General features: G+C 44.5%; 3 protein-coding genes across 6 annotated transcripts; all 3 read left to right on the top strand.

Moving 5' to 3' along the window:
* Positions 1 to 172: 172 nt before the first annotated feature.
* On the top strand, positions 173 to 4,770 carry cpb2 (carboxypeptidase B2 (plasma)). The gene is made up of 11 exons (XM_030066242.1): positions 173 to 249; positions 562 to 637; positions 754 to 878; positions 965 to 1,073; positions 1,555 to 1,656; positions 1,881 to 1,985; positions 2,448 to 2,558; positions 2,702 to 2,792; positions 3,767 to 3,969; positions 4,355 to 4,439; positions 4,574 to 4,770. The coding sequence occupies exons 1-11, from the start codon at positions 173 to 175 to the stop codon at positions 4,768 to 4,770; spliced, it is 1,281 nt and encodes a 426-aa protein (XP_029922102.1).
* Positions 4,771 to 5,405: 635 nt separating this feature from the next.
* zc3h13 (zinc finger CCCH-type containing 13) lies at positions 5,406 to 18,658 on the top strand. Of its 3 annotated transcripts, none has more exons than XM_030072286.1 (20): positions 5,406 to 5,563; positions 6,856 to 7,020; positions 7,145 to 7,248; positions 7,455 to 7,569; positions 7,807 to 7,915; positions 8,262 to 8,440; positions 8,565 to 8,713; positions 8,816 to 9,016; positions 9,220 to 9,387; positions 9,596 to 9,939; positions 10,200 to 10,691; positions 11,179 to 11,427; positions 11,616 to 12,144; positions 12,279 to 12,391; positions 13,120 to 14,403; positions 14,864 to 15,511; positions 15,761 to 15,904; positions 16,206 to 16,406; positions 16,907 to 17,070; positions 17,251 to 18,658. In XM_030072286.1, exons 2-20 carry the CDS (start codon positions 6,865 to 6,867, stop codon positions 17,437 to 17,439), a joined length of 5,538 nt encoding a protein of 1,845 aa, XP_029928146.1. In that variant the 5' UTR covers positions 5,406 to 5,563; positions 6,856 to 6,864; the 3' UTR covers positions 17,440 to 18,658. The 3 variants fall into 3 exon arrangements, with proteins under 3 accessions (XP_029928146.1, XP_029928154.1, XP_029928137.1); XM_030072294.1 differs by having other exon boundaries at positions 7,804 to 7,915; positions 8,262 to 8,428; XM_030072277.1 differs by having other exon boundaries at positions 7,804 to 7,915.
* Positions 18,659 to 20,072: 1,414 nt separating this feature from the next.
* Positions 20,073 to 22,536, top strand: LOC115369923 (60S ribosomal protein L31). 2 transcript variants are annotated; one of them, XM_030066659.1, is made up of 5 exons: positions 20,073 to 20,193; positions 20,712 to 20,815; positions 21,410 to 21,535; positions 22,259 to 22,371; positions 22,466 to 22,536. In XM_030066659.1, the coding sequence occupies exons 2-5, from the start codon at positions 20,712 to 20,714 to the stop codon at positions 22,495 to 22,497; spliced, it is 375 nt and encodes a 124-aa protein (XP_029922519.1). In that variant the 5' UTR covers positions 20,073 to 20,193; the 3' UTR covers positions 22,498 to 22,536. The 2 variants fall into 2 exon arrangements, with proteins under 2 accessions (XP_029922519.1, XP_029922527.1); XM_030066667.1 differs by lacking the exon at positions 20,073 to 20,193 and adding an exon at positions 20,219 to 20,269.
* Positions 22,537 to 22,726: the final 190 nt, after the last annotated feature.

The raw sequence follows: 22,726 nt of genomic DNA, 5'->3' as shown, positions 1-22,726 counted from the left end.
GGTAATTGTATGAGTTTACTCCGGCCTCAGTTCTGTTGGCTGATCTCTGCCCTAGCTGCTTCCAAAAAAGTAAAGTTTAACTTCTAAACAAACAGCTGTAATCAATACTCTTCTCCCGCCCACCATGATTTGAGCAAAAGCTCTGGCACGGATAGTTATGGATCCCGTCATCATGAAGGCTCTCTTAATTTTGATTGTTTTGATGAATTTGGACAAGCTCCTCATGACGGGAGACTGCACACAAACACAGTAAGTTGATGTGGTGACTTTTCGATATTGGTAGCAGCACTTATTAAAATATTATCCAGAGGGTGTAACTGCTTAGACTGAGACAAAGTAGCTAAAAATCCATTTATTCTCATGCACACTCACAAAATCCACTTTGTTGCCCCCGGTGTCTCAGCTTCCACTGATCAGATTTTGATATAACTTGAGGACATTTCTCTAAAAATGGAAAACAAGGTATCATATTTGCTGCTGATTGGCTCCGAGGGGGTCTGCGTCATTCAGCTGGGGGAGATTTGCTGAAAGAAACAAATGCTTTGCTTTCCTCTCGTTCAGTGATCAAGTTCTCTCAATCACCGCAAAGACACAGGAACAGGTTGAGCTCTTGAAGAATGTATCCACCCAATATGAGGTAGAAATGTATTATTCTCATATCAGGCAATAAACTTTGACTATTTTACTCTGTGTTGCCATCATACCTGCTGATTGTCTGCCATGTTTTCATTTTTTAATAATTCTTCCTCCTAGACAGTATTATGGCAGCCTGTTTCTCCTGAGTACATTAAGGAAGAGGAGCCGGTCCACTTGTTTGTTCCTGCAAACAGCTCAGACACAGTAAAAGATTTGCTGCAGGGTCATGCCGTGGCACACGAGTGAGTTGATTGTCTCAGAGGATTCACCAAGGATTCAGATCACCTTCTGCTTTTGCACAATCATTTGCTTCCCGCTTTTGTTTCAGGGTGCTGCTGGACAACACCAATGAGATGATCGAGCTGCAGACGAGGAACGACTCCACCGACCCGCGAAGCAGCTCGTCTTACTATGAGAGATATCACAGCCTGGAGGATGTACGCCTCTAATTTTGACCTATCAATGTCTCATCAAAAGTGTGTGTGTGTGTGTGTGTGTGTGTGTGTGTGTGTGTGTGTGTGTGTGTGTGTGAGAGAGAGAGAGAGAGAGAGAGAGAGAGAGTCAGGGTGAGGGTGAGGGTTTTGGGGCACAGGGAGGAAACGGCATTGTTAGGGGACTCTGTTTTTGAAAAATGTTTGAATTTACCTTCATTGCATCATATGCTTTCAAGAAATAATGCAGATCAATGAACTAAGTCTCAAAAGCTGTTTTTTTCTGAGGAAAATGTGTGTTTGCATAAGCAGTATGAACTAGTTCAGGTGTAGTTTTGCTACAAGGAGGTGGATGAAGTATTAGAACAAGCTGAAGTAATATTATCTGCCCTAATAGTTTTTGAAGTAGTAGTATGAGTAGCATTAAGGTGATATGTGTTTATATCAGTGTCTGTTTAAGGTATGTGCATGTTTTTCCCCTCTGTAGATCTATTATTGGATAAACAGGACCACACAGGAACATCCTGAGATGGTCAAAGTTGTTCTGATTGGCTCTTCATATGAGAAGCGACCGCTCTACGCCCTGAAGGTGCATTTCAAAAAACGTGACAAGGATGAGGATGATGATGATGACGATTATGCTGACTCTCAATCATTTCATTTTTTTTTTTTTGCTTAAAACTCATAGAAATACTCATAGAAAACCTGACTTTGACTTTTCTGTGTCTGATACCCAAGTTAAAAGTTAAAATCTCTCTCTCTCTCTCTCTCTCTCTCTCTCTCTCTCTCTCTCTCTCTCTCTCTCTCTCTCAGATCTCCGTGGGAGAAAAACAGGATAAAAAAGCGATATGGATTGACTGTGGGATCCACGCTAGAGAGTGGATCTCCCCTGCTTTCTGCATGTGGTTTGTGCAAAATGTAAGTCCCATTTCACCCGAACCAAGTCTCTACTGTCTGTGGAAACAAACAAATAAACAAACAGTGAATTACACATATTTACCTCATCACATTAGTATGTTATCTTATGTAATATTGTGTATTCATTATTGTCGTTTATTATTCCATGTGGCATCAGGGACTGCCACATGAAAATTATGTTATAAATTATACATTAGAAGTATACATCTATACTATGTATACATATTCTATTCTATAGATATTTTGCAGATAGATTTCATTATACATATCTATGCAAAGATTCAAAGGTGATCGGTCTATAGATATTCTATAGACATGTTTGGGTATGTTTTATTTTTTATTCCTCTTACAGGGTATGCAAAGGATTTTCTTTTTCTTATGTTCCTTGTATTCATATATATACCTGTCTATCTGTCTGTCTGTCTATCTGTTTTTGTAAATCTCTGGTCCTTTCCCCCACAGTCCTTGTCATATTACAATCAAAACCAAGACATCACTCACATTCTGAACCACATGGATGTGTACGTCCTCCCGGTTATGAACCCTGATGGATACAAGTACACGTGGACGACAGTAAGAATATATTAAACATAACATGTTGGTGTGTGTGTTTGCGGTCAGCATTAGTGTGAGTGATTCTACTCTGGTACATTATTCCTGTCCAACTCCTCCAGCTGTGCCTGTTCCTGTGTTTTTTCTGTCTTTTTTTTTTCCAGAACCGGATGTGGAGAAAGAATCGCTCCTACAGCACGGACAGTTCCTGTGTGGGAGTCGACCTCAACAGGAACTTTGATGCCAACTGGTGCAGTACGTCTGCCTAGATTACACACGGTCATTTCTTCAAGCACATCCTTTATCAGAATCAGATTCAGAAATACCTGATTGATCCTCGAGGGGAAAATTGGGTCAGTTGCAGTTGCTCAAGTTCTTGAGAGAAAAACATACGTAAGCATGAGTGAAATCATAAGAACAGAAAAGAAAAATAAGAAATATAAAAATATGTGCATTCGAAATTTGTAAAAAATTATGTGAATTATGCATGTTATCTAAAAATATGTGCATTAAACCTCCAATAATACTACCAAAATATATGCAGAAAAAATAAATTGAGAATATTTAAAAACTGTACCTATATACACCTTATATAAACTGGGGTATTGCACAATTGAGTTATTGCACAGGTATAAAATTGTTGCACAGTTAAATGTGTTAAATTTATATAGCTTCTCTGACAACATGATCTATGTTGGGCAGTTAAGGCAATATTGGAGTTTCTTTTTATTAATACAGAGAGTGCATAAACAGTTCCTGTATTTTTACCCCCACATTTTATTCCCAGAATTCACCTATTCTGTATGTGAGAGCCAGGGACTTCAGTTTTCCTCTTCATACTTTAATCTCACTTAAAGGCAGACTATGCAGTTTCCACGCCTGGTCACGATGAATGCCACTCAATTCTTAAAGGAATACAACTTAGAAATGGCTCAGGAGTTCAGGACAACTCTTTTACCCCTTCATAACCCGACATATAATAGGATTTCACTCCATTGTTTAAGTTTTTGTGCACATTTGACATCAAAACATCACATTCAAGACAGGTATTTAAAGTTTTTCCACTAATTCTATGGGTTATTAGTCTTGGCATGAACCTGAGGGGCTTGATCCTCTCTCATCCTCAACATCAGTAAATAAAGCGGCGTGCCCTCCCATTTGAAACTGCGTAGTCTGCCTTTAATTATTCCTCCTCACTCACAGGAAAGTGTCTGTTTTGTCCTTTCCAGCGGAGGGGGCGTCCGACAAGCCCTGCTCTGAGATCTACTGCGGTGCCTTCCCCGAGTCGGAGCCCGAGTCCGAGGCCGTGGCCAACTTCCTGCGCAGCCACAAGGACTCGGTGCAGCTCTACCTCACCATCCACTCCTACTCCCAGATGCTGCTCTTCCCCTACTCCTGCACCCTGGATGAGGCCGAGAACCACAATGAGCTGGTGAGCTTTGCAGCCTTGGACTGTCCAATCAGTATTCATCACATTTTTTATTTTTCCCAAAAGCCAGAGGTCATGAAAGGTTGAGGCTGTAATCTGCCAGTGGTGCCAGATATACTTTGTGGACACATTTTTTTGCCCTAATAAGTTTGATTTTGTGATATAGAGCCATTTTTTCTGAACCAGATAGTCGTGCTCATCACTGCCTGAAATTTTTGATGGGGTGCCCTGTAAAGTCTGTGTAGTAATCCAACAAAAGTAATCTAGTATTAGGAAAAAGATGTATCTTTTTAATTAAATTGTATTGTCTGTGGCCTAATTTCAAAAATTGCTTGTTCAACTGCACTTGGATAAAAGAAGTCTCATGTTTTTTTTGTTTTTTTTAAAGCTTGTGATGGCCCAAGAAGCTGCCCAGAAAATCAGAAGATATTACAGGAATACCTACAAATATGGAGCCGGGGGAAAGACAATATGTGAGTATACTCTCCAAATCAAAATGACCTGGCTTGATTCAAAGTTTGCATGCAACACATAACTGATTTTTGTGTGTGAGCACAGGATAAAACTGCAGCTTGTTTTATTTTTAATATTCGTCTCTATTCTCCAGACCTGGCTCCGGGTGGTTCTGATGACTGGGCCTACAACCTGGGCATCAAATATTCCTTCACTTTTGAGCTGCAGGACCGCGGGCGTTACGGTTTCCTCTTGCCGCCGTCTCACATCTCCAAAGCCTGCAATGAAGCTCTGATTGCTGTCAAGACCATCGCCCTGAGGGTCATTGAGAAAACACAAGCTCCTCAGTAAAATAACACATCCTCGTAATGCTGCTGAGATAAATAGTTAAGTCTATGATTAAAACTGAGATTTAAACAGCAATTTAATTTTATTTTCTTGCAAATAAAGTGTTAAATGCCCATGTCCAACAAACTGTGGCATACAATCGGCCTGATTAAGTTATTGTGATCTCATCATACTTTGTGTTTTGTTTTGTTTGTTTTTTTTTAATCATGTGGATCTCACTATAACAATCACAGATACAGGCATTTGTATTTCTGCTGTAGTATTTGTATTGTATTCTTTTACAACTGATGGTAGAACTGCAGTAGCTGTGTTTGAAGAGGGTTTTTGCAAGTGTAAGGTATGTAGATGGTGCAGAAAAGTATCGGCATGTTATTGTTGCAGTGAAATCTGTGGACAACAAAACTGCAAAAAAAAAAAAAAAAAAAAAAAAAGTGAGTGAGTGAAGGAGCAAAATAAATGTCATTTTATTGTTGTTCACTTTGTAAACCTGGTAAGGGAGCGTCACAGATGTTTATTTTATTTTGAAAGTCACACAGGTATTTTCAAAAGCATCAGCCATAAATTGTTGGAGGGCTATTATTTTGAAAATGTAAGCGGAAGTAGTACCTCACTCGGGCCACCTTGACACTGGAGGTGTTGACTCGGACCAATCACCGCACGCGCACACCCGTTGCCAACATGAAGGCACATAGGGGAGCCTCTGCCATTGAGATAAAAGAATAAGCCTTGTTATTTTTAAAAGTAGTGAATGCCCTAACTGGACAAAAATAGATGCGACACCGACTTAATATTTTGGGTGAGATGACTTTTTTTTTAAAATCTGTTTGTCGCGCGCATGCCGTTGAAGGGGGCTCACGGGCCCCGCGCTCAGATAAAACATAAAGCAGTTAGCATTAGCCTCCGCTAGCGTCGGTGCTTTCATCCCGTTTTCCAAATGTAAGGCCACTTTGCAGGTTAATTATCTCCCGACCGTATAAGAGCATACAAGAGCGAGTGTAAGACTTTATTGTGTTAGTCTGAGCCCGTTTCGCCTCTCACCAGCAGCGATAAAGTCCTCTAGCACAGGCAGCGGAACTTTAGCTAAGCTAGCTAGCCGGGCTGCTAGCTCCAAGTTAGCGCACAGCGGCTGCAGTGTACATGTCAGTCATCTGGTCAAGGTATTTGCATGTGTTGATGTTTTGGACTGCGCCAAGAAAACCTGGAGTCAGATCACATCGTATTAAACCTGCAATCGAGTGTGTATCTGGGTTAGCTTGAGGACAATAGTGCTAACTTGGGGTGCTAAAATCGCAAACTGAATGAATTTAGTGTTGATGTGAGTGTTCCTGCAACGTGCTCCTTCCCATGGTGGATCACACACTTTTTTGGCTTTTCAAGTTGAATTTGCATCAGTGTTTATAACCCAAGGAGATGGTATTTGATCAGTGGGATCTGTAGCATCGTATAGCTTTAATAATAATGAGTTTTTTTCCCTAGAGCACCTATCAAAACAGAGTTGCAAAGTGCTGCACAAAATAGACAGAAGAATAATAAAGACAAACTAAATGACAGAGGGAGTATTTAAAAAAAAAAAAAAGCAAGGTGTGCATTTAAAAATAGTATTAAAAAATAGAGGTTCATCAAATAAAATACAAGCTTTGTCTTGCAATTCCACACAAGTTATTCTCTCTGCAGCTCCTCGAGTGCAGGCTTGTATGTAGATAGATAGATAGATACTTTATTCATCCCGAAGGAAATTCACAGTTTTCAGCAGTATCCACAGAGTACAAGATTAAGTAAATCAAAAATAAAGAATAAGTAAATCAAAAATAAAGAATAAAAGATTAAAAGATGACCCTCGAGATCTAAAGATCTAAGTACCCAATGTGCAAAAAAACAATGTGCAAAAAACCAATAGAACCAGTGTGCATAGATGAGGGCAATGTGCAAATTTGCAGTATAAACAGATGATAAATAAAAAAAATAGCACCCAGATGATAAATAGATGATAAAAAACCAGTGTGCATCGATGTATACAATGTGCAAATTTACAGTATAAAGGTGTTGAGGGTTAAATGGTTAAATGAACATCGGTGTTTACATTTGCAGTCCTGCAGAATGTCCAAGATCAGGCGGAAGGTAACAGTGGAGAATTCTAAGACCATATCCGACAGCAGCAGCACCACGACCAGCAGCAGCAACACCGCCGCCCCCTCCCGCCGGCCCAGCGTGTTTGAAAGACTGGGCCCCAGCACTGGGAGTAATGCTGCTGATGTACGTATCACCCATGGGGAGGGACGAGAGGGACATCGACTGATATTCAATGATCATCTGTGGCTGTTTGTCTTTCAGCAGAGGTCGCTTCGTCTCATCACGCTGATGTGTTTGTGTCTTTCAGAGTCACTGTAGAAATTGGTTGAAGACTGGTAATTGCAGCTACGGCAACACTTGTCGCTACACTCATGGAACTCAGCCACGGGGCAAAGGATTTAGTTTTAGTCGGTAAGGCGCCTTTGCTCTCAACTGATTCAGACCATATGCACTTTTCAGGCATGTGATTGTTTTCATTAATTTTCGCAGGATTTTAGTTTTTAGGTAGATAATTCCTGGTTTTCTGTACATTGTCTTGGGCTTCTGATTGCATTTCTGGTCAAATAACTTATCCGTTGACTTAAAACTTGTGTGTGTGTGTGTGTGTTGTGGAGCAGGTCAGCAGAGAGACCCACTGGTGATCTGCGGGAGAGGATGAAGAATAAGAGACAGGATGTTGACTCAGAGAACCTGAAGCGAGACCTTGACGAGCCCACATCCCCCACAGCTAGAGTGAGTTTTCTGGCCTTTGTACTTTCCCTGCATTGTGAATTTCTGACTTATTTACAAGTTAAAGAAGGAATAACAGCTGCTTCCTGCCAGTGGGAACAGATAAAACTTTACATCATCACCTTGATTGCGCTGCAGAGCTTTAACCTGCCCGGCTGTTGGATTATCGCATCTTTCACAAGGCGACACAACACGCATGTAATGTGACAGATCTGTGTTTGTGCACTTGTGTAACAGCAGAGAGACTCCTCCAGAGGCCGACACAGGGAGAAGGAGGATATAAAGATCACAAAAGAGCGCACCCCTGCCAGTGAAGAAGAGCCTACAGAGTGGGAAACAAATCGAGAAGGTGTGATTGCTTGTTTTCTCATTTTTGGTGGAAAAGTACCTTGATTTTCCTGTTAAAAAAATTTACTGTGTCCAGATAACTTGGTCATAAATGCTGGCTGGGGTTGGGTTTTCATTTCTCATGTACACATCACTGGATGTTTCACTGTTTAATGTTTGTGTGACCATCTTTTCCTATATCAGCTGTATGCAAAAATGCATTCTCGAGGACGCCTTTGGTGATGGTATAATTTGCACCTTGCGAAGAATGTGCACAAAGTCTGTTTTTGATTTCATGATAGGTTTCTTCTGATAGGTTTCTGTAGATTTTAATGTTTAAGCATCTCTGTTTGTCGGACGGCTTTCAGACTCAGATATTGGCGATTACGACTACGAGTTATCCCTGGAGATGAAGCGCCAGAAGATTCAGCGTGAGTTGATGAAGCTGGAGCAGGAGAACTTGGACAAGAGAGAGGAAATTGTCATTAAGAAAGAGGAGACACCCACCAAAACGCGAACCAACAGCACATCAAAGGTAAACAACAAGGTGCGTTGGATAATTCAACCTAGAGTCAATACTTACTTAGACCTCTGCTTGAGAGATCAAATAACAGAGAGATTTAAAAAATGACTTATTTAGATTTACACTTGGCTTCTCATTTCTCCCTCAGAACTCCCCTGAGCAAACGAGCTCCAAAGGTTCCCCCTCGTCCAGGAAGTCCAATGGATCTCCGAAACACAAAAGTGGAACCAAAGCCTCCGCATCTGGGAAGAAAGAGAAGAAGCTGTCGGTGTCCTCGCCTGTGTCAGAGTCTACCAGGTTGGGGTCTGTTAATGCTTACGTCTAAACTTCTGAAATACCTTTTTAGGAATCTATGCTCCTTTTCCAGTTTCTTTATCGTCTCTACCCTGCTCCACACAGGCCCTCAAAAGGGAGCCACAGTAAGAAAAAAGGGCCACGTACCCCTAGCCCACCTCCGCCAGTCCCCGTGGAAATTCCTGTGATGGGGAAGAAGCACAAAGGCAAACATAAAAACAAGGAGAAGTCCGAGGAGAAGCCTAAGGAGGGAAAGGACCGAGGACGAGATGCAGAAAAACACAAAGAGAAGAAGGAAAAACGCAGGTACAGTGCAGATCTGGTCAAAACAAAGCAGAAAGTGCCTTAATGCACTTATGCAGCATGTGATATGTGACATTTTAACAATGCTGTATTACACACAATATTACAATAAAGTCATTTACAAGAGCAAAATCCTCCCTGTGTTGTCGCAGCCAGGTTCATTTGTAATGCTCATAATTTTTAACATAATCTCGCTTCGTCTGCAGGGACCGGTCTGACAGTTCCCACAAAGCCAAGCGGTCAGTGACGTCAGAGGAGCGTTCTGGTAGTGTGTCGTCTCCCTCCAGGGACCAGTCACCTGCAGCCAGGAAGAAATCCACCTCCCCTAAAACTGTTTCTCACAAGGCTCCTGCACTGGCTTCCCCTCCTCGCAGGTGTCCACCATGTTGATGATCGTAACAATATTCGATTAAAATATGTTGCGGTTCAAAATGTATAGTAATATTTGACAGTGTGGTGCCCTTTCATAACAGTGAATCATATTACTCATGTATTTGGGTTGGTATTGTGTTCTGGATCTTTTATTTATTAACTGACATTGAGGCAGCATTCATTGTAAATAACCCTTTTTTGTCACTGCAGGTCTCCCTCTCCTCCTCACCACCAGCGGAGCCCCACTCCTCCCCGCCACCACTCCCCTTCCTCCCACTCTGGTTCCTCCGCCCAGCGACACTCTCCGTCCCCTCGCCGGCGTCGTTCTGCCTCCCCTGCCTACCACCGTGATGCTCCTGCAGGGGCCGCTGGCTCCTCACCTCTGGGCTCCAGGCGCTCCCGATCACCCCCCACCACCCGGGACACCTCCCCGCCCCACCGTCGATCTGACAGATCGAGCCCAGGCCGACATCACTCCCAGGGCCGCGAGAGGAGCCGCGGTGACCGGGACAGGAGTCCGCCTGCCCAGGAGCGCAGACATGAGCGCAGAGATGGTATCATTATAACAAATTACAGAACGCGTTTTCCTCGTTTCTCTCATTCCTCATGTGAAGTTTGTCATTTGTAACACAGTGCTGTGATTATTGAGTTTAATACAGTAGTTCTGTAGAGAATTTCCCTCAAGCAGTCAATAGTTTCACAGAGCCAATAAATTAAATTCCTCCCTCTGAAGCCGGTGGACAAATCATCGTCATTTATTGTCATTATCATGTATTGTTTTTGTTTTGTTGATTTATTTGTCCTCTTGAAACAGAAAGCCGCAGCAAACGGGAGAAGGACAGCCGTGATGACCGGGACTATGACACAGAGCAGACCTCGTCCCGGGACACCCGTGAAGACAGGGAGAGCAGAGACGTGCGTGAGCGGCGTGACGGCCGCGAACGAGGAAGAGAGACAATCCGGGAGTCTCGGGATCACCGAGACAACAGGGACGTGAAGGATTCCAGGGAAAGCAGGACAGACACGCGCTCGGGCCGAGACTCACTGGAGCGCCGGGACCGCGACCGGGAGCGAGAGAGGGAACGGGAGAAGGAGAGGGAGAAAGAGAGGGAGAGAGAGAAGGAGAGGGAGAGGGAAAGGATGGAGAGCCACAGGAAGGAGGAGCTGGCCCAGGAGGAGAGGAGTTACAGCAGAGCTCATGGACGAGAGGATGGAGGGAGAACTGAAGGGAAGGGGGACAACAGGACGGACAGAGCTGAGAGGAATGGACGAGGGAGAGGCCGCGGGAATGAGACGTCCGACAAAGGCAAGAAGGATGAAGGCACTAGATCCAGATCCAGCCATGCTCATAATCGCAAATTCTGTTTTAAAAAAGTCTGTTTAGACTTATTACAAAAGCAACTTGCTGTCTAACTTGAATACATACAATCGTCAAGTTAATAACCAACCATATTCTTACCTAAAACTGATCTTTTCACCAGACAAATGTACAGAACTTACCTTTATACAGACCTGCTACCCCACGGGAAGTGACCTATTTGAAGAAAAACAAGAAAAAAATCAGTCTTAAATTTGCTTAAAATGTATCTTAATAAGATATTATAATCTGTAAAATATCACTATGATACATATACACAGCTGTATAAGCCATAATACCCTTACGGGGTAAGAAACCCCCTCTTGGATATTATTTAAGTTTTATGCTCACTCAAGGAGCTCCGCTCACTTTGTGTTTTCCTGTTTGTTTGTTTGTTGTCTTCCCTAACTTCATCTCCTTTTTTTTCCTCCAGCAGCTTCAAACCGAAATTCAAGGGGTTCCCAGCTCGAGAGCGGCCATGACAGTTGGGAGTCACGGGGCAGCATGGTGCGAGAGAGGAGCACAGAGAGGAGCGCCGACCGCAGCGCCACAGACAGGAGCTCCGAGAGGGGCTCAGACCGAGATCGCTACGAGGGCGACAGGAGAGGAGAGCAAACCCGCGATTCCTCCTATGACCGGAGAGGGGGGCACAATGAACGGGACCGCAGAGACAACAGAGAGAGAGGTGGGGGGCGACTTAACATTTTCAACATCCCATCAAAGCTGGATGAACAGAAGAAAAAAAACTGAATGACCTCGTATCACCCCTGCAACCAAAAACTGTGTAGAGGAAATAGCACAGTTGGATGAAATCTCTTTTTTTTGGTGTTTTTACTAACTGTTTTCAACCTTCTGGCCCTTCTGTTTTCACAGATCAAAGAGCGGCTTCCCCCAGCAGACACCAGGGGAGAGGAGAGGAGTCTGAGAAGGAGGACAGGAGAGAGGAACGACGGGTGGACAGAGGCGAGGATAGACGGGAGGACAGGGCCCGCGACCGTGAACGAGAGAGAGACAGGGAGCGGGAGAGGGAGCGGGAGCGGGAGAGAGAGAAGGAGAAGGAGCGAGAGAGGGAGAGGGAGAAGGAGCGAGAAAAGGAGAGGGAGGCCGAGCGAGAGCGGGCCCGGGAGAGAGAGAGAGACAGGGAGAGAGAGAGGGAACGCGAGCGGGAGAGGGAGAGAGAGAGGGAACGGGAGCGCGAGGAGCGGGAGAGGGAGAGAGAGGAGCGGGAAAGGGAGAGGAAGGAGCGAGAGCGGGAGAGGGAGAGGGAACGGGAGCAGCGTGAGCGAGAGAGGCAGCGGGAATGGGAGGAGCGAGAGAAAGGAAGAGAGGAGAGACGGGAGAGGAGAGAGGACACCCGAGACGATCGGCCTGTTCGAGATGCCCACGACGATCGCAAGACAAGGCACGTATCGATCACCACAAAATTTGCAGGAATTGGAATCACGTTTGCATGTGTGAGGAGGATGTTCCAGTAAACACACACGGTTAAGACCTTCTCTTTTCTCTTTTCTCTTTTCTCTCGTTCTCTCCCTCCAGTCGTAAGAGGCACAGGGTAGAGAACAGCCCGAGCCCACGACCCTCACCCAAGCGGGCGGCTCGTGACATCAGCCCAGGAGACAGCGATGGCTACAACAGTGCAGAAGAGAAAAGTGAGCGCCCGATTGGCCGAGGGCAGGCCAAGCTCCACCCACAGCCCCTCCTCCCCAGCCCAGTGTGTCCGCCTCCACTTGACAGTAGGGAAAATCTTTTTAAACGGACACACTCCTATTTAATGGGAATGATACCTCTCCTATAACACAAACACACCCTTCTTAAAAGGGACGGCATGTTATGTCAAGTCTTATTTCTCTTTGGTATAACACCTGATATCTGTCTGGTGCACATATCCTCATCTTTGGTTCCTAAACAATCCTAAATAATATAAGTCTTACTCTCAACACGTGGATCTCAGGTGTTAATAAAATAATGTTAAAGATAGCATGAATGTACCAAAGTCAAATAATTCTTCAAAGGAATGCAAGCTAAAGTAAAATGCATTCTTTTCACGGGGTACACGGGGAAATGCACATTGAGGCCTGCCCTTAACTGTCTTGAAAGAACAGTGCACTCCTAGCAGTGAATGAATTGTGAATTTAAATTATTTATTTGTTTCAATTGACCTGCCAGGTCAAATCGAGCTTAACTGAATTGACAGTTTAAATAAAAGGGTGCCATGGCTTGATAATTTGCTTTCTCTTGAATTAAGGCAAATTCACATCACTTGTTTACCCAGAACAGCCACAAGTGAAAGCAAGGAAAATGTTGTAGACCATGTGCAATATTAGCAGAATTACAGATTTGTGTGTGTGTGTGTGTGTGTGTCTCTGTGCATGCACAGGTGGAGAAAAGCATCGCCTGCTGAGCCAGGTGGTCCGACCACAGGAGCCCTTGCTGCGCTCTCCACCCAGAGTTGCTCCAGCAGACGACAAGCCCAGCCGCTGGAAAGATGAAGAGCGCCGAGGAGGAGGAGGAGACAAGAGGGAGGGACGCAGCCGCCACGAGGACCTGGAGCCCCGCGGGGAGCGAGTTCGAGCAGGTGACAGACGAGGGGAGCACTTCTCAGAGGCCGCCCCGTCTGACTCCCGCAGCCGAACCAGAGACCAGCGAGAGTCCAGTCCCCCTCCTCCTCCTCCTCCAGTCCTGACTGCTGGCAGCGAAGACCGAGACAGCGCCACGTCCCAGTCGCACGAGGAGGGCAAGAAGAAGACCAAGTCCCAGAGGAAGGGGCTGAAGAAGGGACGCAAGGAGGAGGAGAGCGGTGGCAGCACCAGCCTGGCTGGAGCAGGGGACCGTTTCAACCCAGAGCCCCCATCGGGTGGCTCCACAGACGGGCCACCACCTCTACACTCCCCCCGGAAAGGAAACAAGAAAAAGCCGCTGGACCGAAAGAGGAAGCGCTCACGAGGAGGAGAGTCGGACATGTCTGAGGAGGATTCATCTGCGCATCAGCCTCTTAGTAAGAGGAAGCGAGGACCCAGGACACCTCCGCCCTCGATGAGGCCTGACCACCGTGCCACTGGAGGCAACGCAGAGCCCTCACCGCTGCCCAAAATGGATCCCAACTTCAGTGACTGGTCAGACGAGGAAGTTATGGAACGAGGGGTAGAGACGACAGCACTGCCAGCACCTACAGAGAGGACTCCAGTTGAGCCCCTCAGGAGAGGAGCTGGTCCCAGGGGGGCCAGGGACAGGGATAGGGGCAACCCCCCGCCCATCGCCCCTCTGCTCTCCCAGGAGCCTTCTATGCTGATGCAGACTTTGCCCCTACAGCCCCTCATGTCTCAGTCCCTGCTCCGCAAGCCTCCCCCGGAGCAAACACGCAGCAGCAGCCTGGGGAGCAACCAGAGCCGTGCCTCGTCCAGGCGTCTGCGATCTCCCTCCAACGAGTCAGCGCACCGGGAAGATCCCCAGGGGCCGCGGTCCCGCCGGGGCAGGCTGCAGGGCGCCAACTCCCGTGACAGAGAGCGTGAGAGAGAGAGAGAACGAGAGAGGGAGAGAGAGAGGGAAAGAGAAAGGGAGCGCGAGAGAGACAGGCCTGTGGTGACTGACCCTCCGGGAGCAGAGAGGAAGTCTCGCATCGACCAGTTGAGGAGAGGAGAGCCCAGCCGCAGTACCTCGTCAGGTACACACACATTTACACTCACATACACACATACACACGCCAAGGCACTGCATTAAAAATCCCACATTGTGCAAAATCAGGTTCTCCTTCAGATACACCCATCACTTCCCAACCAATGGAGCAATAATTTGGGACAGGTGCATCAAGAAACACTTGTCACATTTTGTAGTCTTTTAACGGCAGGATCACAGTAGCAGTAAACAGACTACTGTTGGTTGTTAAATGAGAGAATTTGTCACTGCTATATCATTCAATTTTAGATGAATGCGTTTAATTTATTCTGTTTATGCACTGATAATTCATGTGCAAAAATGGAGTTCCAGTGAAAATGTATGTTGTAATGCTATGATGACCACATCGTAGCACTTCATTAGAGCTCTGCACATAGTTTGCAACAACACAAATATCCACTGTAACTTGTGGGGCTAAACTGGCATTCCTGCCTCTTTTTCTCCTGCAGACCGACAGGACTCACGCAGCCACAGCTCCAGACGCAGCTCCCCTGACTCTGAGAGGCAGGCCAGGTCCCGGTCCCGCGCTGGCTCCTACGACAGTCGAGAGCGGGAGAGAGAGCGGGAGCAGTTTGAGCGGGAGCGGGACAGGAAAGACCTTCGGCCTCAGCAGCAGCAGCAGCCCCTGCTCCTCCAACAGCCCCCACAGCAGCAGAGAGACTGGGAGCCTGAGCCCAGGGACTGGGCCGGCCGGGGACGCGAGCCTCTGCTTATGCGCCCCGGCAGGGAACCTCTCCTGAGGGAGCGTGATATGAGGGACAGGGAGCGCTTGCTCCCTGAGGGCCTCATCCAGCAGCACGAACGAGAACGGGAGAGGGAACGAGAGAGGGAAAGAGACAGCAGGGGTGAAAGAGGCGGAGATCGAGACAGGGAGAGGATGATGATGATGGACCTGCCACCCCACGGGGACCCCAGGGGTCTGGGCCGCGGGGACCTGAGGGGAGATCTGCGAGGGGACATGATGCTGAGGCAGGACCGGGGTGACTACGAGCCCCTGTTGCCGAGAGAAGCCTTTGTCCTGGAGCCTGAAAAACCAAGCAACAGCCATCACCTCATGGGAGAACAACGGGAGCTGGAGAAGGCAGACAGCATGGATGGTAAGAAGATGGAAACATTGCTTTGATTGTGTATTTATTAAAAGATAAAAAATGAAACGGAGTGTTTTGCTGAGCGACAAAAAACACAGAAGACATGAGAAATTCTTCAGCATGTCATGAAAACAAATGTTTTACAGCAGCTGGCTGTGCTCTGTTTGAAGAAAGGCTGAAATTTGATTATTTTTAGAAGCAGAAAAATGTTTCTCCATTTTTCTTTCTCACAATAGTATGTGTAATGTCTGCTCACAGGAGAGGATGATGGGAAGGATGATGATTGCCGGTCAGTGGCATCTGGTGGAGAGGAGTACGAACCAATCAGTGATGACGAGTTGGATGAGATCCTGGCTGATAGCCAGAAGAAAGAGGATCAACAGGACGATGAGAAAGTCACAGGTAAATATAAATACTTTTTCCTTTGAGAAACGAGTAAATTCAAATTGAAAGTTAAAAATAGATGAACAATGGGAAATAGACTTTAAGTATATTTCTAGTGTTTCCTGTGTGTATATAATGCCATAAATTGAATTAAATCAAAAGTCACATCTTGAAAGATAAGCCTATTTTTCCATGTCCTATTGGGACTCTGTTAGGATTACTTTTGGATTCAAGTTTTATTCGAAACACTGTGTAAACACCATATTCAAAGGCATTTGGTAGGAGACCCTAAAGTTGTTCTTTAATCATCTGTTGGCAGGTCCTCTGGATGTGATTGATGTGGATTGGTCCAGTCTGATGCCCAAACAGAAGCAGGAGGCCCGGGCGGCGGGGGCAGCTTTGCTCCGGTTCACCCCAGGGGCCGTACTCCTCAGGGCAGGCGTCTCCAAGCGACTGGCCGGGCCTGAGCTGCTGGAGCAGGTCAGAGAGGTGTGCAAGGCTGAGCTGGATGACCCCAAAGGTGAGAGTCAAAATTAAATTTTAGTTAATTTCAGTAGGATTTGTAGTGAGTTACATAGTTTCTTACTTCTCATTTGAAAGAATGTTAGTTTTACAACTGTGGTTTGCACAAGTGAAATATTAACTAAAAGGTTATATTGTCACATCACCACGTCTAATGCTTCTAAATGTCAGAGAAATGAGATTCTGCTTCGGACTGAACAATTATTTCTAGTGTTTCCACTGTTGATAATCATGGAACAGTGGCATTTTGGCAATATTTAAAGAAGAATGTTTAAATGCAGTCATTCGTTCAAGTGCAGTCGTATGATGATGATGTTTAAAATGAGACTAAGAATAGTTATCAATAATTGCAATCACATGATTAGCAAAATAAGGGGATTATTACTTTAGCCTTGATCATGCAGTCTCTGTCTCCCAGTCATGCTCCTGCCATTTTGCATCACTGTAAGTCACAAGTGCTCAGCCACAGTTGTCATCCTGTTCACTCTGTCCTGCCAGATGCTGAGAAGCTGTTTGAACATGACCTGGGAGCCCTGAACATGGCGGCCCTGAACAGGCGAGTGGAGAGAGCAGGTCTGCTGAGCAACTTGGGGCCCTGCTGCAAGGCCCTGTGCGCCCGCAGAGACTTCGCCATTCGCCGGCAGCTTCTCAAGAACGAGAAGGTGGATGTCATGATATTCTTTAAATAACACACCTCAGTGAATTCAGAGTTGTTGGAAAATGTAAATATATTGCTGCACGCCAGACTGAGTGGTCTTTTCACCAGATTACACACCTTCTCAGGAAGTTAAACGAAATTGATAGCAGGTTTTAACACTCTTGTCCCTTCTGCTGCTCTCCAGGGCCTGACGAAGCAGATGTACCCCACCACCCCTGTGGTGGACAATGAGCTGCTGCAGATGAGCATGCGTCTCTTCAGAAGGACGGTGGCGGGCCAGGAGAGGCCTGACGGTGTGTCTGGGTCAGCTGAAGTAGCTGCACCCGGCAGTAGTAAGCCCAGCACAGCTCAGCCTGAGGTGTGCGTGTCTTGAAAAGAATGGGCTTAGTGAGTCAAACGCATGAAAGTGAAAGCTAAGCCTTTACTCCTTTTAATCCCCCGACTGTCCCTTTTCCTTACATAGCCTTTTTTTTTTTTTTTTTTAAATCATCGGAGGGAATAAAAAAAGAGAGACGAGAGAGAGAAAACAGAGCAAAAATGATTCTTTGTCAGTCATGCTTAACATTTTTGGATGATTGATCAGCAAGTGCTGTGCCATAGACTACTGGACACGCTAGCCTATGGAGGTGTGTAGACCCTTGTACTTTGAACTAAATGAAACATGTACAGGAGAGACATAAAACACATTCTGCAATGACTCATGTTTTTGTTCAATCAAGTATTTTAGAGCTGCTTTTAAGTTGTCACTCCCCCCCTTACTTATCAAAGATAAATTGTCTCTATGTTTTGTTTTCTTATGTTGTGCATTGGTTACTAAAACTGTGCATTAAAATGGTTAGATGTTGATTTTTTGTAATGGGTCTTTGCTTTGTATGAAAGTACTGTTCAGCCTTCAAATGATGTGACACTTGATGTCTTTATTTCTTATTGTGTTTACACCATATCCAAGAAAAAAAAAAAAAGATCGACACCAAATCTACAGCCTTTGTTTACACTGAAGTTACTGACCAGCAGCACTGAAATCCTGCAGGGACTTGAATGAATGTTTCCCATGAGAACAAGCACTGCCAAACTATTCCCTCCCTGAATGTAATTTGTTACAACTGTTAAGTCTGTGGAAACATTTCTTGCGAACTGCTCTTTGCTTGATGGATTTGTTTTGAATGGTTTGGCAATGTCTCGCCCCCTGAAATGAACTGCAATGACTGCACAGCACACTAAAGACTGCAGAGTACCCCAGCTCCAACACTGCCATGTGGAAAATGAATGTCCCGTCCTTTACATTCACCAGCCCACACACAAAAAAAAAAAACAAAAACAAACAAACAACAACAACAAAAAAGAAAGAACCGAAACTGTTCCAAAAGAAACGTCCACGTAGGAAAGACTGCTTAGACAACACGACTGAAACAGTTTTAGCTCTCTGGTGGAGGAACCTGAACCTCTGTGGGACACGGTCAAACCAAAGCAAGTGACACTTCATTAAAGCAGGTTTTGCATGCCGAGTGTGCTGGACCACAGACTGACGGGACAGACTTACTCTATTTAAAAAAAAAAAAAAAAAAAGCCTAATGCACAGAATTAGGGTGGGAGGAGGTAATAATGTCAGAGCGCCCGGAGACAGCGGGCCTCCAACTGCTGTCCTCGCAACTGTGACCTGAAGTGACATTACAGACATTAAGAAACCGGGCTCTGACACCTTCATGAACCCATGATGTCGGAGAACACTTGCCTGTTATGTAAATGTTTCTTTTGTCTTAAAAAAAGGTGAATTGATTAGAGTAAAGAAGAACTCTGGTGCTGCACCATATTTTTTTTATTTTATTTTTTTTTTTTTACTTTGAAATAAATGTAAAATGACATTTCTAAATTTGTTACGAAACCAGATAAGGACAGCTGTGGAGACCTGAAATATTTCGATAATATGCTCATTTGTCCTGGATTATTATTATTATACCAACAACTACACAGGTAACATGTAACATTTATATATTTAGATAGACAGATAGATGTACTTATTGATCCCAAACTGGGAAATTGTTGCACAGGACAACAGTAGGCAACACAAAATATACCTCTCAAATTATTAAACACAAGTAACAATATAAGGAAAGTGGGTCCATACAAAGAATAACAAAAAAAACTATGCATACTCTATGAGTGATAAAAAAATATAACGATAAAATATCTATATCCACATTTTGCATATTACATTGCCATGATTCTCCACAACTTAGAAAACTTAAAGGCTACAGTCCATGATATGTGTCTTGCATTATGGGGGAAGAATCCTGTGGAGAAAATGAACTTGGTAAGTTAAGGGAATCTTGCAAAGATGGGGAAAAATGCAAGATGTTTGCTTGAACTTGGAAAATAAGTCTGTGCAGTAGACTTATTTTCATGGTATGGATCTGCACTTTTGCACTGTGCACTTTTAAAGGACCAGCCCAGTGGTTTTGCATGTTTAGTGTAATATCTGCAAAACATAAATACCTCAAATTTCTGTTAATATTTTCCATATTTTAGGGCACCAATATCAGTTTTTCTCCCTTTTCTACAGCTGCAGGTTTCCATTTATTTCACTTTGATATGAAACTTTCTTCACACCAGTATTCCATCATTGTAATAAAGTCATCCACATTAATTTTCCTGAAAGCAGCACCACTGTTGTGATTTGATTACTTGAAACTGGGGCGGAGTGAGCGCCAAGTAGTCCCCGAGAAAACGTTTGCTTTACACAGCCCGTTATCAATTTTGTGATTTATGCAGTGATGACTTTTTGAGAACATGACTCGCAAATTTCACTGGGAAAAAAAAAAAAAAAAATCACATTTGCAGTGCAATGTGGAAAGGGTCCATTCAAAAGCCAATTTATTCCACAAATATCTCATATTTAGTTTTCAAACTCATTCTAATACATGTTTAAAGTGTCACAGGAATTGCAGGAGTGAGCAAATCAGAGCAAAAAAAAAAAAAAAAAAAAAATCAATATTGAGCGTTTCAGAATAGGAACCATCGCACCCGCTTGTTTTTGACGGACACAATATAGAAACGGACCGGGATCCTTTACCCACGATCCTCCGCAGCAAATTCTTCCTTCCAACTTCCGCTTAAACTACGAGCCGGAGTGAGTATCTCTTTAGGGCAAACATTTAATCTCAATCTAACCCCATCCTGTGCTTTTAACGCCGTTTAATCCCGCGGTTTGTCCATAAATATTAACATTAGCGCTTTGTTGACTCTCGGATGAGGTTTTGGAGGCGATAACATTTGTAATGGCCACAAAAAGCGCCGCGGTGGGATTTGCTCACCGTCAATGAACTGAGGCGGCACACTCTTAAAGATATGGCTCGCTGTCAATCAAAAGGGCTTTTATTGTGTAAATCCTCGTGTTGACTGTTGATAAATGCCTCACCTTGGCTTGATATTTGTGTTTCCCTGCTGTTTATGTCTGCTAGCAGTTAGCCGCTTAGCTCCGAGTCGCTAGTGTTACCCCAGTGCCGTGTCTGCCGCTCTTATTTTGAAAAGACGCAGCCTGTTTAGTGCTTGTTGCCCCTTTTTCTCATCCGCTCTGCAAAGTTGTTGGCTATCCTCTGTGCTCTGCTCTTGCTGACCTGTGTTTTTTTTTTTTCCTGTGTTGATTAGATGGCCCCGACCAAGAAAGGAGAGAAGAAGAAGGGGCGTTCAGCCATCAACGAGGTGGTCACCAGGGAGTACACCATCAACATCCACAAGCGCATCCACGGAGTGTGAGTCAGGCAGCGCGCCTCTCCTCCTAAAATAGGGTTTCTAAACACTTCAGCTGCACCCCACTGCAGCCTTGATAAGATGCAATGAAAGGCAGCGGTGCTTTAATAAGAAACTGGTGTGCACAGGCAGGTGTGTGTGCTGCTTTTGTCTGAATAAAGCCACTAGTAAACACTGGCCTGGAAAATGTCAGTTGTTATTATTGTGGAAGGTTTGAAATTTGCATAGCAGTGAGTGCAAGATGTGTAAAAATAGCTTGTTGCCCTCTGTTGCTGGAGCTGTGATGATTTCCTCTATATTTTGAAGTTAAGATGGATAATATCTATTGTGGGTTGAAGCACTTTGGCGATCAGTGGAAGTGGTTTCCCTTTGTCGATGCATTTTCAAGTTAAATTTTCAGTTATCACAGTAATAATGAGAATTTAAGTCATGTGTCACCTGCAATATCTGTGATAATCATGATGTTTTGTCCGTAGAGTGCAGCCTTTTACATTTGATGTTGTATAATGCATTTATGAAATGTATTGTAACCATGATTTTCTGCTTCTGGGTTGGTGCCGAGTTGTAATGCGTGAATTGCTGTCGGCTCCTTGCAGGGGTTTCAAGAGGCGAGCTCCCCGCGCCATCAATGAGATCCGCAAGTTTGCCATGAAAGAGATGGGAACCCCCGACGTCCGCATCGACACTCGCCTCAACAAGGCGGTGTGGAGCAAGGGCGTGAGGTGAGGAGATACGCGGCGAAACGACGTGCTCCCTGTGAGCTCGTGCCTCAGAGGTTTACTGGGATTTCAGACCGAGGCGCCCTCTCCTGCAGATGTGGCTCAAAATTCATGTTGCTTTTTGCCTGCTGTGCTCTTGTGAGTGATTTGAATGTTAAAAGTAACTGCAAGAGAATAGCAAATTCTTGACTTTTTGCTCAGTCAGGCTGTACATGTGCAACACAGTATGAGCCTTGTTGAGGAATCTGAAGGAGCTTAAACTAAACTTTATTCCTATAGATTGCTTTTTCAGCTTTCTTCTTGATTTGTGTCACAGAGGTCAAGGAAATGTTACGAGACACAAAGAAATTTTTTAAACTTTATTTGCAGCCATTATGTTGCACATAAAGTAGGGCAGCGGGTTTTTAAACAGTCCAGATCTGTAGCACATTTTTGTGAACACCAAACCATTTTTTTGATTATTACAGTCTTTAAAAAATTCTTGGGGATGCTTAGAACAGTTAAAAGTATAAAATTATATGATTTTAACAGCTTTTTTATCCACATTTTTGCACTACAATATTTCTGTTATCTCCATTTAAAACTGCGAGTTATGTTGGAAATGGAGGTGCTGCGTATTTATCGCCCACCGTCACATTTGGAGCAACAAAAACAAAAAACAAACAAACATTGAACACATTTTGTTTCTGTAAGTTCATAAATGTTGATTGTCTGTGTGCCGTGCAGGAACGTGCCGTACAGGATTCGCGTACGGCTGTCCAGGAAGCGTAACGAGGATGAGGACTCTCCTAACAAACTGTACACCCTGGTCACGTATGTCCCCGTCACAACATGCAAAGGTGAATACGCAGCACACAGTTCAAACCTAATCAGCTGTTTACTGAAGCAATAAAGAGAATTTACTGAGTGTCACCTCTCCCTTTTCCCCAACAGGACTCCAGACGGTCAATGTGGATGAGAACTAAATTTGTCTACCTGTGAATGGAATAAATGTCGAAAACAGAGCTCCTGTCTCGTCTCTTGATTTCTCAGTTTTTGCAACCAGCTTAACAGTTTATGATTCTCAAATTGTTTACTTACTGTTGGAGAGCTGAACAGCATACATAGAAAGCCAGTCATGAACGAAATCTCCAAATAAAATGTGATTGTCCTTAATTGAAAGGTTTATAAGTAACAGGATTAGTGTCATTTTCC

The sequence above is a fragment of the Myripristis murdjan genome, chromosome 2, assembly GCF_902150065.1.
Source record: "Myripristis murdjan chromosome 2, fMyrMur1.1, whole genome shotgun sequence".
In the NCBI taxonomy this organism is placed as follows: Eukaryota; Metazoa; Chordata; class Actinopteri; order Holocentriformes; family Holocentridae; genus Myripristis; species Myripristis murdjan.
This window is presented reverse-complemented; position numbering and strand designations above follow the sequence as displayed.

Coding starts and splice junctions, on each gene's coding strand:
- cpb2 (XM_030066242.1), top strand. CDS start 173: ATGAAGGCTCTCTTAATTTTGATTGTTTTGATGAATTTGGACAAGCTC. Junction 1,074..1,554: donor GATATCACAGCCTGGAGGAT/GTACGCCTCTAA, acceptor TCCCCTCTGTAG/ATCTATTATTGGATAAACAG. Junction 4,440..4,573: donor AGCCGGGGGAAAGACAATAT/GTGAGTATACTC, acceptor TCTATTCTCCAG/ACCTGGCTCCGGGTGGTTCT.
- zc3h13 (XM_030072277.1), top strand. CDS start 6,865: ATGTCCAAGATCAGGCGGAAGGTAACAGTGGAGAATTCTAAGACCATA. Junction 8,441..8,564: donor CATCAAAGGTAAACAACAAG/GTGCGTTGGATA, acceptor TTTCTCCCTCAG/AACTCCCCTGAGCAAACGAG. Junction 9,017..9,219: donor GAGAAGAAGGAAAAACGCAG/GTACAGTGCAGA, acceptor CTTCGTCTGCAG/GGACCGGTCTGACAGTTCCC.
- LOC115369923 (XM_030066659.1), top strand. CDS start 20,712: ATGGCCCCGACCAAGAAAGGAGAGAAGAAGAAGGGGCGTTCAGCCATC. Junction 20,816..21,409: donor CACAAGCGCATCCACGGAGT/GTGAGTCAGGCA, acceptor GGCTCCTTGCAG/GGGTTTCAAGAGGCGAGCTC. Junction 21,536..22,258: donor GTGTGGAGCAAGGGCGTGAG/GTGAGGAGATAC, acceptor TGTGCCGTGCAG/GAACGTGCCGTACAGGATTC.